Source organism: Leptidea sinapis, chromosome 11 (genome assembly GCF_905404315.1).
Source record: "Leptidea sinapis chromosome 11, ilLepSina1.1, whole genome shotgun sequence".
Lineage (NCBI taxonomy): Eukaryota > Metazoa > Arthropoda > Insecta > Lepidoptera > Pieridae > Leptidea > Leptidea sinapis.
This window is the reverse complement of record NC_066275.1, coordinates 6063454-6077539: the sequence shown is the minus strand read 5'-3', so window position 1 is coordinate 6077539 and position 14086 is coordinate 6063454. Positions and strand designations below refer to the sequence as shown.

General features: G+C 32.5%; 2 protein-coding genes across 6 annotated transcripts in view; both read right to left on the bottom strand.

Moving 5' to 3' along the window:
* Nucleotides 1–2109: 2109 nt before the first annotated feature.
* On the bottom strand, nucleotides 2110–8094 carry LOC126966763 (uncharacterized). 3 transcript variants are annotated; one of them, XR_007729776.1, is made up of 5 exons: nucleotides 7229–8094; nucleotides 6883–6966; nucleotides 6209–6277; nucleotides 5532–5605; nucleotides 2110–2335 (listed from the first exon to the last, which is right to left on the bottom strand). XR_007729776.1 is itself a non-coding variant. In XM_050811048.1 (4 exons), exons 1-4 carry the CDS (start codon nucleotides 7242–7244, stop codon nucleotides 2199–2201), a joined length of 306 nt encoding a protein of 101 aa, XP_050667005.1. In that variant the 5' UTR covers nucleotides 7245–8094; the 3' UTR covers nucleotides 2110–2198. The 3 variants fall into 3 exon arrangements, 2 of the variants coding, with proteins under 2 accessions (XP_050667005.1, XP_050667004.1); XM_050811048.1 differs by lacking the exon at nucleotides 5532–5605; XM_050811047.1 differs by lacking the exon at nucleotides 5532–5605 and having other exon boundaries at nucleotides 7831–8094.
* Nucleotides 8095–8900: 806 nt separating this feature from the next.
* The window catches only part of LOC126966694 (double-strand-break repair protein rad21 homolog), a 34391-nt gene continuing 29205 nt past the window's right edge, over nucleotides 8901–14086 (bottom strand). For all 3 annotated transcript variants that reach the window (XM_050810886.1, XM_050810887.1, XM_050810888.1), the window contains one exon: nucleotides 8901–12677. In XM_050810886.1, the coding sequence (XP_050666843.1) occupies nucleotides 12552–12677 (126 nt within the window). In that variant the 3' untranslated portion in view covers nucleotides 8901–12551. The remainder of the gene's footprint in view (nucleotides 12678–14086) is intronic.

The following is a 14086-nucleotide window of genomic DNA, read 5'->3' as shown; positions in this document are numbered from 1 at the left end:
TTTTTCCGCAAGTAATCGCTGATTTGTAGGCAGAATCCCAACTTATGTGCCACGTTTTTACCGAAGGCATCATACTTGTCTTCTGCTGTTATTTCAGATATTTTATTGCCTATAGTTTCAATCGTTCGATCAACATGTTGGGAAGCTGACAGTTTTTTCTGGCGTTTAAAACTACGGTCTTGTTGTGGCTCACTTAATCTTTCAACTGATGCGATATCTGATCTTGGTGATCTATATCTTATCTTTCATCTATGGTGGTTTCAGTACTCTCGCCATCAGATTGCTGAAACAATTAATAAAAAAAAATATTATTTATTTGTTGCAGTTTCTAACAAGCGAGAACGAATGGATCGAAATTGGGAAGAACTTCGAAGATAGATGGGATTTTCCTAATTGTTTGGGCGCTGTCGACGGGAAACATATAAGGATAAGACCTCCTCCAGGAGCTGGAGCTTATTTTTATTATTATAAACATTTTCATAGTCAAGTCCTAATGGCCATTGCTAACGCCAATTATGAGTTCATTTATTTTCATTTTGGCACAAACGGCAGTCTCGGATGGTGGTGTTATAAATGAAACGGACTTCTACAAAAACCTCTTAAATAATTCCTTAAACTTGCCAAATCCTACTATAGTAAATGGTAAAACTTTGCCTTATGTTTTCGTAGGCGATAAAGCCTTTGCGTTAAGGAATAATTTCATGAAACCTTTTAATAAAAAACAACTCAATATTCAAAGGAGAATTTATAATTACCGTTTATCTAGATCAAGAAGAATAATAGAAAATATATTCGGAATTTTAGTTGCCAGGTTTGGTATATTAAAAACAGAAATTAACATGGATTTAGACAACATAATTAAAATAGTAATGGCTTGCTGTGCTCTGCATAATTACTTACGCCGTAATAGTCCTAACACCTATACACCGTTAAATGTATTTGATAGCGAGAACTTTGAGAATAATGCATTTGAAAAAGGCCTCTGGTGTGATTTGTTAGGACTTAGAAGACGACCATTACGTAGTAACGATACCGGTAATCGCGTTAGAGAATTATTTGTAGACTATTTTAATAATGTCGGATCTGTACCTTGGCAAAACAACTTCAAAGGACTTTATTAATAGAGTTGCTCCGTTTACGGTCGCTTGCGCAGTTAAGTTGGTGATAATAAATGTATAAAACATATTAATTAATATATAAAAATAATAAATATTGTGTACTTACTGTATCCATTGAACTACTTGTCGCTCCATATGGCTGCTCTTGTTCTTTTAAAAACATTAAGTTTTCATAGTACCCCAACTTTAATACATAAATATTGTCAGTACCACTTCCCGATGCACGAGAAGACTCCACTTTTTTAAGTTCCTTACGGAAAACAGTACGTAAGTTGTTAATTTTCTTTTGCACTTTACTTATGTCTGCACTGGGATCTACTTCCTTCATTTTTCTTAGTAATACCTCATAACATCCAGTTCGTTTGATCTGGTTATGGTAGTCCTTGTGTTTTATTTTCCATAAAGCTTCGTGTTCTCGGAGTAACTCTATAAATTCCAACAGGAAATCCTTGCTACTTGCGCCAAAGATAGAGGCAGACTGACGATGATCGCATCCGATCACGCCATACACGTGCGATATATCGAACGATGTTCAGATCGCAATCGATATTTTCGGGGCTGCCTGTTGCGATCTCCAATCGATCGTGCGACCACAAAATTGGATGCGATATTGCCACACACGTACAATCCGATTCGATTCGATGTTAAAATCGAACGACGAATCGTTACGATAATTGTTCCGTGTATGGGCACCAAAGAGTATAATAATATATAGGGAAAAGAGAGACCTCTCTACGCATTATGAGCTGTCTATTTGAAAACTAGCGCCATCTGAATATTGGCCCCGAAAATAACTATATATTAGCTCGAAATGAAATTAATTTTTATTGTTGTGACGTAATTAAATAACTAACTCTACTTTTTAATGTAGGTATTGCAATTTTTTACCATGTTGAAATTGCACGTAGAGTTAGTTATTTAATTTTGCCACAACATAGAACATAAAGGATTAGGAATTGAAGTAATTGGGTGGGAGAAATAAAAAGCAATGTTTGCATATTATTTTTTATTTTTATAATGTTTATGTTTATCATAATATTGTTGGGCAGCTGTTTTTGTTTCGTCTTCACCCACATATGTTTAATTTTCCTGACAAAATACGATTGATCGATCTGCACCACCTTTTAACCTTGCTTTGAAAGATTGTCCTTTTTTTCGCAAGCGCGATATTTCTGCTTGAAGATGCTTGATCTTTGTGCGCTGTGGAGCCGTTAGATCTGTGAAAGAATGTTTAATTTACAAATTGTATAGTATAATATATGTATTATATGGTATTAAATAAATGGACAATATGAAAAGGGAATCAGTCTTAAAGTCTATATATACAGGGTGTCCCGTAATCAGTGGACCAACGGGATACCCGTGATAGGGGTGGTCATCATCTATCGAAAACACCAAATTTTACTGTTCTAGGGCCAGTAGTTCAAAAGATATGATTTTTTAAGCATTATTTTGAAAATTCTACCCTTATCAACACAAAAGTTGAAAAAAAATATTTTTTATTTTTATTTTGCCCTGTTTCTTAACTTAAGGTGGCTGAGGAAACATGTGTCTTCACAATTAAATCCATTTTTGTGAATAAATATTGCCAAATTAAAAATTAAAAACCAAAACATGCGCAAATATCAAATAACTAAATTTGCAACGTGATGTTTGAAGCAAGCTAGTGCAAAAAAAATGTATGACAGCCTTGCGGACCATTATTTAAAAAACATCTGCAGTTCATACTGATTCCAAAAAGGTATAATTAATCATTATTGTGAAACAATAAAAGACAATAATTATTTTAAATCAACATTAGATAGCAATTTCTTGGCGGAATTTACAATAAAACAAAAGTAAATAGTTAGAATTTTTTTATTTATTTCTTATAATAAATGTTCGAAATGTCTTCCTCTTACTCTAAGGCATAGCCGGCATCTTATAAAATTTCTTTTTAAACTTTTTAACGCCCTTTCATTATTTTTGACTTTTTCACTCACCACATTCAGTTTTTGTCTTAGCTGTCTTTCGTTATCGTTAACGGTTTCATATACGGATTCTTTAAAATATCCCCATAAAAAATAATCCAATGGATTAAGATCAGGTGATCGAGCTGGCCATGGGATTGTACCTCCTCGTCCAATCCACCTACTTGGGTAAGACTCGTTTAAATATTCCCTCACTTGTCTGCAATAATGAGCGGGTGCGCCATCATGCTGTAACCACATCCTCTCACATACCTCCTGTGGTACATTTGCTAATAAATTACTTAAGTCATTTCTTAAAAATTGCAAGTACCGAGCACCATTAAGCCTCGGTGGGAGCTCAAATGGACCAATAAGTTTACCATCTAAGATTCCAGCCCACAAATTGACTCCAAACTGGTGCTGGAATCTATCTTCTCGTACAATACGTGGATTCACAACAGCCCATTCATGTAAATTATGAATGTTAAACACTCCAACTCTTTTAAAACACGATTCATCGCTCCATAATATTGAATTGAAAAATAGTGGATCTTGTCGGCATCGGCGAAGCATCTCTGCACAAAAATCTATCCTCCGTTGATAATCAGCAGGTAATAGTGCCTGCACTCGTTGAATATGATAAGGGTATAAACTGTTTCTTTTTAAAATGCGATGTACTGTTGTTTTTGCTATACCAGTACGTCTTGAAATACGACGAACACTCGTAGAAGGTTCTTCTGTCACTTCGGCCAGTATTTGAAGTTCATCGACTCTTCTAGGTCTTCCCACGTTGTTTGCAGCTCCGGGAATTCTGCCTTCTAAATACGCGTTATTTACACGGAGAAAAATTCGATGATCCGGATAGCGGTCGCGATTAGGATAGCGCTCACGATACGTACGGGCTGCTTGCCGAGCGTTTGCATTACACAGACCGTAAATAAAATACATCTCAGCATATTCACGAGGAGTATAGGTATTAGGCATTTTATAAAATCCGGGCAAACAGTATCCAAATCACAAAGACAAACAAGGTCCAATTCAAGCGTCAGTCACCAAAAAAAAGAGTCGTAATGGTAGCGAAGTAAAAAACACGTGTGCAGCTACGAGCTATGAGCAAGTCTCTGATGAAACTAAGAATAATTTGAAAAATTAGGGTGTGGGGATCATAGGCGTCGGCCAATAGGACCCCGTAAACGAAAAAGGTACCTGAGCGAGAAAGAGATAGCATATTGTGTTATCTCTCTCTCGATAACAAAATAATTCTCAGAATAGATAGCGCTTAAATGTTTCTCGCAATTGGAGTCTAAAATTGGTTATTAAGTTATTTTTTTTGTAAAATGTAATATTGTTATACCTTTTTGGAATCAGTATGAACTGCAGATGTTTTTTAAATAATGGTCCGCAAGGCTGTCATACATTTTTTTTGCACTAGCTTGCTTCAAACATCACGTTGCAAATTTAGTTATTTGATATTTGCGCATGTTTTGGTTTTTAATTTTTAATTTGGCAATATTTATTCACAAAAATGGATTTAATTGTGAAGACACATGTTTCCTCAGCCACCTTAAGTTAAGAAACAGGGCAAAATAAAAATAAAAAATATTTTTTTTCAACTTTTGTGTTGATAAGGGTAGAATTTTCAAAATAATGCTTAAAAAATCATATCTTTTGAACTACTGGCCCTAGAACAGTAAAATTTGGTGTTTTCGAGAGATGATGACCACCCCTATCACGGGTATCCCGTTGGTCCACTGATTACGGGACACCCTGTATAAAAATGAATTGCTATTCGCTGAATATGAATTGCTATATATTTAGTCTTGCTAAAACTTGAGAATGGCTGGATCGATTTGGCTAATTTCGGTCTTGAATTTTTTGTGGAAGTAAATGTTTTGATAAGAAGAAGAATTTTAATATGTACAGCACGACGTCTGTCGGGTCAGCTAGTAATGAATATAAATATATTCAAAATTTCATTTCCACACGGACATTAGCTGTTCTCAATCCTATCAGGTACCAATGCAGCCTTCATCAAAAAAGATATTTGGCTCAATAGACTTATATCATGTCATGCATTAATCTGCTGTTATAAAATTACTGTCACATTTATGGTTAATGTTTGTTAAATAAAGAACTTTCGAATTTCTTATTATGTTTAATTTCTTATGAGTAATAATTAATATTACATCAAAGCCCGCCATTGTCAGGTGTGCTACTCCCTAACTTTGCTGACTCACAAACTACAAAATAAATGATGGGCCATTACAAGAATCTTGCTGATTTTTGTCCCCAGCTCCGGGACTATGAGGGAACTACTTTGCCCACCTAGACAAAAGATCATAAACTATGTCAAATTTCATACAAATTTATTCAGCATTTTTTGGATAAAAAAGTATAAAAACAATATTTTCAAATGAAATCAGAATTTTTCCAATTTGTAATATTAGTATAATAATATTAATACCTTTTCCAGCTGTTCTTTTAGGTTTGCTAATAAAACTATAATTATGTTCCAGCATCAAGCACCTTGAGATGCATCTAAAATTGGAAATAATACTTATGTAGTTTGTTGCCCACTTTGTCAGAGTGAATTTTAACTATACTTTTCAAATCATTTTAATTGTCAATTTCAATCAGACGATAATGGATCATTTAATAATGACCGTAATGAGGATAAGGGCAGCATTTCTTAAGAGTCTATTCTATTCTATTCTTCCTACTATGGCTCCTGTGGAAGGTATACCACAAGTTTGCCAATGTCACGTTAAGGTAGACCACCAAGCTTAGAGTATTCTTTTACTAATTTTAATGGTATTGATCGGTGCTTAAGATTGAAACAAGTTTTATTTTCTTATACCTGAAACAAATATACATGCTGTCTAGAGCTCAAATTAAATCACAAGTTGAAATAAGCTGTCAAACAAAACCATTATAGAAAAAAAGACATACCGACACTACTCACAAAATTTAAAATTATAAAATTTTGTTTTTATTTATGGTTTAGTTGTGTATAATAGATAGAAATATATATTATATTATATAATATTTTGGTATGTGTTCAAAACAAAATATAATAATTAATTTATATATTTATTATTTTTGATAATAGCCAATAAATTGAAAAAAATATGTGAATTTTACCTGCAGCCACAGGTTGGAATGTTGTTGAAGTTGATGCTTTTTCTAAAATAAAGTTGCTCACATATGGCTCTGTAAATAATAAATATAATAATAGATTAATGATTATTTATTATTTGTATGCCACAGAGAACCGGAGAACTTTTATTGTGATTTGTAAAATCTTATGTAACTGAAATGAAATTATGAAGACTATATTATATGAAAACATGACATAAAGATCAAGCTCAAATGTGGGATTTTCAATCAATAACATTTTATGGGCCCAAGATTTTAAAATTACAACCAAGAAATACATCAAATATTGTATGTGTATGTCCATAAATATCAATAATTTTAAGAAGATACATAAAAGACATGGGATTAAAAGCAGAACAAAATCAAATTGTCAATGCCCTTTGACCGAGTTCGACTTTATATTCTTTCTGAATATTTTATATATATACTACCTATTGGAAAAAGTATACCTCAGACCTGAGAAGTAAGGGCATAAGATACTCAGTGGGCTTCTTTTTTTTACATAAAAATATGGTGACAATGTTAAATCATACAATAAAATTTATTATTTAATACCCTGAGGGTGGCCGCTCCATGCCATTTCTCTGGTATCATTAAGAGTGTCACTTATGTTATAGTAACCTTTATGACATTGTAAATAAGTTTTAAAAATTATTTACCTGAAAAGTCTTGCTGTATTATTGTAGGCAGTAAATGTTGTGTGGATAAAGCTTGTCCTAAGATTACTTGACTCTGTAGTGGTCCTGAAAATTAATGTGAATATGTAAAGATTATGTTTCATTATTTAATGATTATCATAGATAATGAACCAGTTTCAGCTAGAAATGCAACCATTGAATTTTGTAATCACAACTGTGTAAGAAAATCAGGTGTTTCCAGAATGATACAATATACCTCCAAAAAAACCATCAACTCAACAAAGATTCTTAGTGGTGTGACTAAATCTGACAGAGTAAGGAATAGAATCGAATATTAACTCAATATGTGTTAAATTAGGGGACTTACCAAGCAGATGAAGCATCGGAACTGCCAATGTGCTTAGCCATTGATTATGATTTCTGTGTCTGTCAGAAAAGTGTATATCACAAATTGTCTTCTTCTTATAACATTCAAGATCAGATGTTTAAATTTTTTTGTTTAAGTTTAATGGGAAACTGTGCATTGGAATCTCTTAAAATAATAAATAACATTATTAAATAAATTGAGTGACTATTTTAATAGTCACTCAATTTATTATTATCAGACAAATTTTGTTATAATCTAGTGTTATGACCATTGGGCTAGTATTAGATTTTGGACTCATATATTGACTTTTCTCTTGATAAAAATGGTGTCAGAAGCCAGCACAGCTGTCAATTATTATTAAACCATATAATTCAGGGGGAGTCTGAAGTCTGACATAAGGTGATTTGAGGGATTGGAGTTTAATCTTTGGGGCAAGATACAGAAAACCGGTATGTTTATAATAGTTTTAACCATGATTGCAAATTCAATCTACGGACCGGTAGCAGAACCTGAGAGTAGAACAAACCTTATATGATACTTTATTTATCACAAGATTAGTCAATAAACTATACTATTAAGATTTAAGAGAATAATTTACTTACCACGGAGCGCACAACCGAAAGCACAACGTCTCGGCATTACACCAAAGTCCATAAATTCCACAAACAAAAGTTTCTCTAATCTATATCACAAAAAGTAGAAATGCACAGAATAAGGAGATGTTTGGAGTGAATTCGCTACAGCAAGGCGGAGGAACACAAGGCTCGACTCGACGCACTTACACTTCGATTTCTATACCAAAAATATGCAAAATGGAACACGAGAGCTAGGTACATACATGCACAAAGTGCAAACGCTAGAAGTAGCCAGCAGCCATTTTATGACCAGTGGCAGGTTTCAAAGCGAGTGACAGCTGACAAAGCTTTAATTTTGGGGCCAACTATCAGATGGCACTACAGTTTTCTGAAAACGTTTCTATAGTGCGACTGTCCCACCCCTGATGGGCACCTTTATGATATATTATTGACAAATTAATAAAAAACATTCTTTTATTTATTATATACAGATCAACGTCTGTCGGGTCAACTAGTCTATATATATAAAAATGAATTGCTGTTCGTTAGTCTCGCTAAAATTCGAGAATGGCTGGATCGATTTGGCTAATTTTGATCTTGAATTATTTGTGGAAGTCCAGAGAAGGTTTAAAAGGTGAATAAGTAGGAAATTGCTGCTAAATTATATAAAAACAACAAATTTTTTTTTCCTTTGATGTGTCCATAGGTACATAATTTCTATGAGAGAATTTATTGACGCACGGTTTGACAGTTCTGCTGTGAAACAATTTCATTACAACAACAGGGACTATATTTTACGAAATAATTCTTGATGTTAGGATATATTATTGACAAATTAATAAAAAAACATTATTTTATGTATTATATACAGAACGTCTGTCGGGTCAACTAGTACTTTATAAAAAACACTATTCACTTCACTTAGGCTTTGTGTAGTGACAGCAATTTGACTTACGTCCATATGATCTTTGAAACTCAAAGGTAAGAAACTAATCAATCAAAATTAGACTAGGTGCATCCGAAACCGGGGCAATAGCTATCTATATGAGACAAAGGGATAGCTTAAGGCATAAAACGAAGAATAAGAATCAACAACACATAATCAACATAGTTTATTGCAAATAAGTTTAATGACAGTCATCCAAGTGCATAACTAATGATTTGGCGTGAAAACACCCCATACAACTAGATCTTCGGTAAACAGCAGGCAATTTATGCACTTAGGTTTGAAAGCCCTAAAGGTTTAGCACTAAAGATTTTCAGGCATTCACAATGCTCTTAAAGAATTTATACAAATGTTCATCTTAATATTAAATCAAATCAAATCTCAAAATGAATCCAATCAGTACATAATGACCAAGTGCATTCAATTTGTCACAAAGTAACAACCACGAAACACTTTTAAAGATACTTTATGTATAAAAACACACATTACACATTCAACCATTAAAATGTAAATATAATGAATTTACTTTAATAATAGACATTGTCTTCTCGTATTTGGTGTTCAGGATATTATCACTAAATTACACTTGTACATAATTTTCTGTTTTTAAATATATTATAACATTACAACTAACAATTATTTGAAAAATATAGTTTCGAAGACCCTAGCCACCTATATAATGACAAACTGGCCGAAATTTTTTTTTTTTAAAGAAAGTTTACGATTAATAAAAATAATATTCCTTGATTTTCGTCGCACAAACAAACACGTTATAATGATAAGCACAGTATAGGTACAAATATACTGTAAAAGCAAATTGTACAAAAAAAAACCATAACCAATTTTGAGGTAATTTTTTGCATATGGTTGGCCTCCATGCATCTATTGTGTCAAATTACAAATAAAAACATTCTTTTAACAAAAAACAAGATCATTTGCAACGTAATTTTGCTCTATTTCAAGTCGCAGAAGATAATGTAAACTACCGCTACTATTGTCAACTATATATATATATTTTACAGTTTTCATTTCTTAACCTACATGAAAAAATAAGGCAATCCACTACTATACGACAATAAGTATTTAACACTAGCTAGGGCTACCAAAATAGCGCGGAACTTAATTTATTTAATTAATTGTATACATTATATTTATTTGCAAGGCTCATGGCACACGCGGTCAAATCAGTAGTTACTCTCGAGTTATCTAAATTTTGTTGACTAGACTTCCGAGCATTGGCGGTGTGAAGTGAGCCACTTACTTGAGGTGAAATTGATTAAATCTAATAATTATTACACATAATATATTAGTTATAATTAATATTGTCTGTGTTTATCTTGCCTTTTTTTACTTGATATAAAAATGTAGACTATCATTCATATAATTTGATTGGACCTCATGCATCATGAGCCTTGGCTGTTTATTATCTATAAACCTATAACAAAACCAAAATCCCATTTACAACAATAACAGTACTGTGAAGGCATTCTATAAGTCTTATTCGATGAATTAAATCAACATCTGGCAGCCCTACACAATACTTCACACAATGACCTCATTCAAAACATATTCAAAGAAAAGTCCACTTTGACTTGTACTTAAAAAAATTTCAAAAATATTAACATTCATATCTCTTACGCGGTTAATTTTTACACTTATCCCAAACTTACATCGAAATTGACGATATGTAATGTGACAAAAGATTTCACATATATTAGAAATAAGTAAAGTAGACTTGACTTTGGCTAATCAATTTAAATGAGATCCGTAATAATACAATCTTGGTCCAATATGAAGAGTAAAATTCGAGATTTAGGCTCAAGGCTACAAGCAGGGCTACAAAAAGCAGTTGTAACACTGACTTACAACTACTAAAACATTTGAATCTGAAGGTAATGTAGTATAAAACCATATCTTTCGTTTATATGTTGATTCTGTCAAAAAGTATCTAGCTATACATAGCCCATCTTATACACAACAAAGGAAACATTTTGAACCCGGCCATTCATAATTTCATAGTTATGGATTATTTCGCAATCACTCACAAAATTTGCAACCCAATTGGAATCGAAATACATACATATTAGAATACAAATAATGTTATTAAAGTTAAATTCTTATAATTATTATAATAAATTATGATTCATTAATAGATGTGTTATACTTAATGATTTTAGTAAGTATTAGTATAAGATTTAGTAGTAGATATAAGTTGATTTTTTTAAATTTAAGAACAGTCTCAAATGATCAAACAAGCAACTTTAGGGAATATGCATTTATATGTTCCTCATCGCAATAAAAACTTAAACAGCAAAAAGGAAACGATTTTTTTAATTAGCCAGTTGAGGCGGACATTACACGTCTGCCAAAATGGCGGCGCGATCGGTGCGTATGTACTATGACGTCATAGTTACCAGTAACAAGCAATACTTTGACTTCTAAATTAGCTTGGGCAAAATTGACGATTGGCATCGCTTTTTAAGTATTTGAATATCTCAGAATATGTGCACTTTAAATTTTAGTTAATTTCTTGCTTAACAAAAAAACAATCAAAACTATTAATGTACCCAGACATAATTATTCTGAAGCACTAAAGTTTATTCAACATTTCACTATTCAAATTATAGGCAAATACCATATCCTAGGAAACCGTTTTACTTTTCAACCATGTAAATATTGCATAAAATGAGGTTAAAAGAAAGATGAGGTAAAATATAAAATATGAACATAGTATATATACTTTTCATAAAAATGATTGAGTGTCCACAACTATAAAGTATTGTAATTTCACTCTGATAATGATTTTATTTTCAGTTATTCTATAAAGAAGGGAATACGGACGAGGTAGTATTTATCTATATACTTTGAATATACTAGCGCATAGACGACGCGACATCCCGATACTGAGTGACTTTAGATGTGTGAGTTTAGATTTGTCAATGTGTTCTAGCTAATAGGAGCTAATGCCAAGCATGGCTAACTCTTTACGACTTGCCAATCAAATTCGGTTACAGTAATAAAAGACTTGCTTTTTCTATGTTGCTGTGTCTCTGTGTAGAGATGTTCTTCTCTATACGCTAGTATATTGTAAGTCTATGATATTTACTATCACTTTATTACCGTTAATGAACATCAACTGTACTGCCGGCAAATACAGCATGACCTGCAATATAGAATACTGACTCGCTCCACGCCATATAATGCTACTTTACTAAACTCGTGCGCAATAACTTCAATTTCAATATATTTAATTATTTTACTCCGGGAACCAATCAGGCCTAATTAGGGCCTTAGCTATACTGTGTTGTCAACATTCAAATACAATAATGTTCTATACACATGTAAGGACATATCATTCGCAGTCTGATAGTGGAACAGCAAAAGTGTGCTTAGAGACAATGTAAGCACACTCTTTTCTCCTTAGTTGTGTGTCACCTGTTACTGTCCGAATGAAAACAGAACAAATGTTTTACATTTCTACATATTCACGAAGCATATTTTAAACAACTGCAGTAAATGCTGCAATCGAAGCTTATTATAGTGTTATTTGTGATATGTTCCATACATCAGCTTTGTTTTTATACGAAGTGATTGTCTATATGTATACAACATCATTGTTCAAATATCAATAAGCTTGTATTCCAGGGTGTAAGGCGAAAAGTTCATCTTACATTTATCCACGATCTCGTATGACTACTCTAACATAATAAATATAAATTTTGACCGCGAAGATTGTACCCATTGTGGTGTACATCTCAAAACATTTACACCCACTCCATAAACTAGTGAATTAAATATAAATTTATATTGCTCCTGACTCGAAATAATCTCCTCTGGCTATGGTGATCGGGCCATAGGTTTCCTTCTGTTCCAATTTCAATATTTGATGTTTCTTCAACACTAGCAAACTGTAGAACTTTTGTGCCACCTGAAAATAACAAAAATAATGATAGTTAGTCCTGGCATGAAACTATGCGTATTTATGCAAGTAATAATTGTATACTTTTCATGTTCAATTTTATTTTTGACAGCTCAGGTTATCAATTAGAAATATCCTATTTTATTATTTTAGCAATTCGATTTCAATAATCGACATAATTTAAGATGACGTTAAGATCAATATGTATTTGGTGCAATAATACTTATTCTACTGATATTATAAACGAGAAATTTTGTGGGAATATATGGATTTATGTTTGAAACTCTTTCACGCAAAAACTACTGAATTGATTTTGATGACACTATACAATAAAACGTAAGACACCTAAAACACTATAACAATAAGTAGGAAAAAGTCTGCCATCTGCGAGCTATTTGGTCGTGCGCCGCAAAAACCGTTCGAGTTACATGTATATAATGTATAATGGAAATATCTCTCTTAAATAGTACTACAAAAAAGCCTGGGATTGCATATATATATTTATCTTTTATGTGTAAGTCACTATCAATATTACTAAAATAGTGAACTATAAATACAATATAAATAAACACTTTTATCACTTCTTATATTCAACATAGACAAACTCTGCCTTTCCTGCTTCAACATTTCGACAAATATTTTTAATAGTTACGACGATGACCAACCGAGTGCGCGATACTACTGTGCGGTCCGGCGGCGGGTGAACTACTGAATAGAGTTATTGAAAATTTTGTAATTTTAAAAAGAGGTCGGGATGACACATTTATATATGCACATATAGTCACGCTCGATGCAGGCAATATACATATTTTTCCGACTCCATAGTGGATACGCAGATGACGGCGCGGGAAGCAGCTAATTGTTTAATAAAATAATCGGGAATAATTTATATTGTATGCTGTATGTATGAGAATACATCATTAATATATAAAGTACAATTGTCAATTGTACCATTTGGCAATATCAATTAGGCAGATAATTATAGATAACAGTTCTTTTCACTGAGTGTTTATTATATATAATATTATCAGTTAACACTGATAAAAAAGAAACAGCGCCAATGAAGTAATATTTTTCTTCATAATTGATTGTCAATAATTACGTAATATACTTTGATATATTCTAAAAATCATAATAAACACATTCGTATGATGCTACTGATGTCTATCTGTGGGGCCGCTATGAAGTTGGAAAAATATGTACTATGCCTGCATCTAGCGTGAAAATATGTGCCTATATAAATGTGTCATCCCGACCTCTTGTTAAAATTGCAAAATAGTCAAGCATAATAATTTCCATTGACAATTTCTTTGTTAAGAAATCAATTCATGACCCGACATGACATGACCAAAATTCGGTGCAATAGCGGTGGAGGGTTAAAACTCGATACACTAAAGAAATTAAATTAGATAATATAA

Coding starts and splice junctions, on each gene's coding strand:
- LOC126966763 (XM_050811047.1), bottom strand. CDS start 7,882: ATGGACTTTGGTGTAATGCCGAGACGTTGTGCTTTCGGTTGTGCGCTC. Junction 6,278..6,882: donor AATACAGCAAGACTTTTCAG/GTAAATAATTTT, acceptor TATTATTTACAG/AGCCATATGTGAGCAACTTT. Junction 2,336..6,208: donor ATTCCAACCTGTGGCTGCAG/GTAAAATTCACA, acceptor ATTCTTTCACAG/ATCTAACGGCTCCACAGCGC.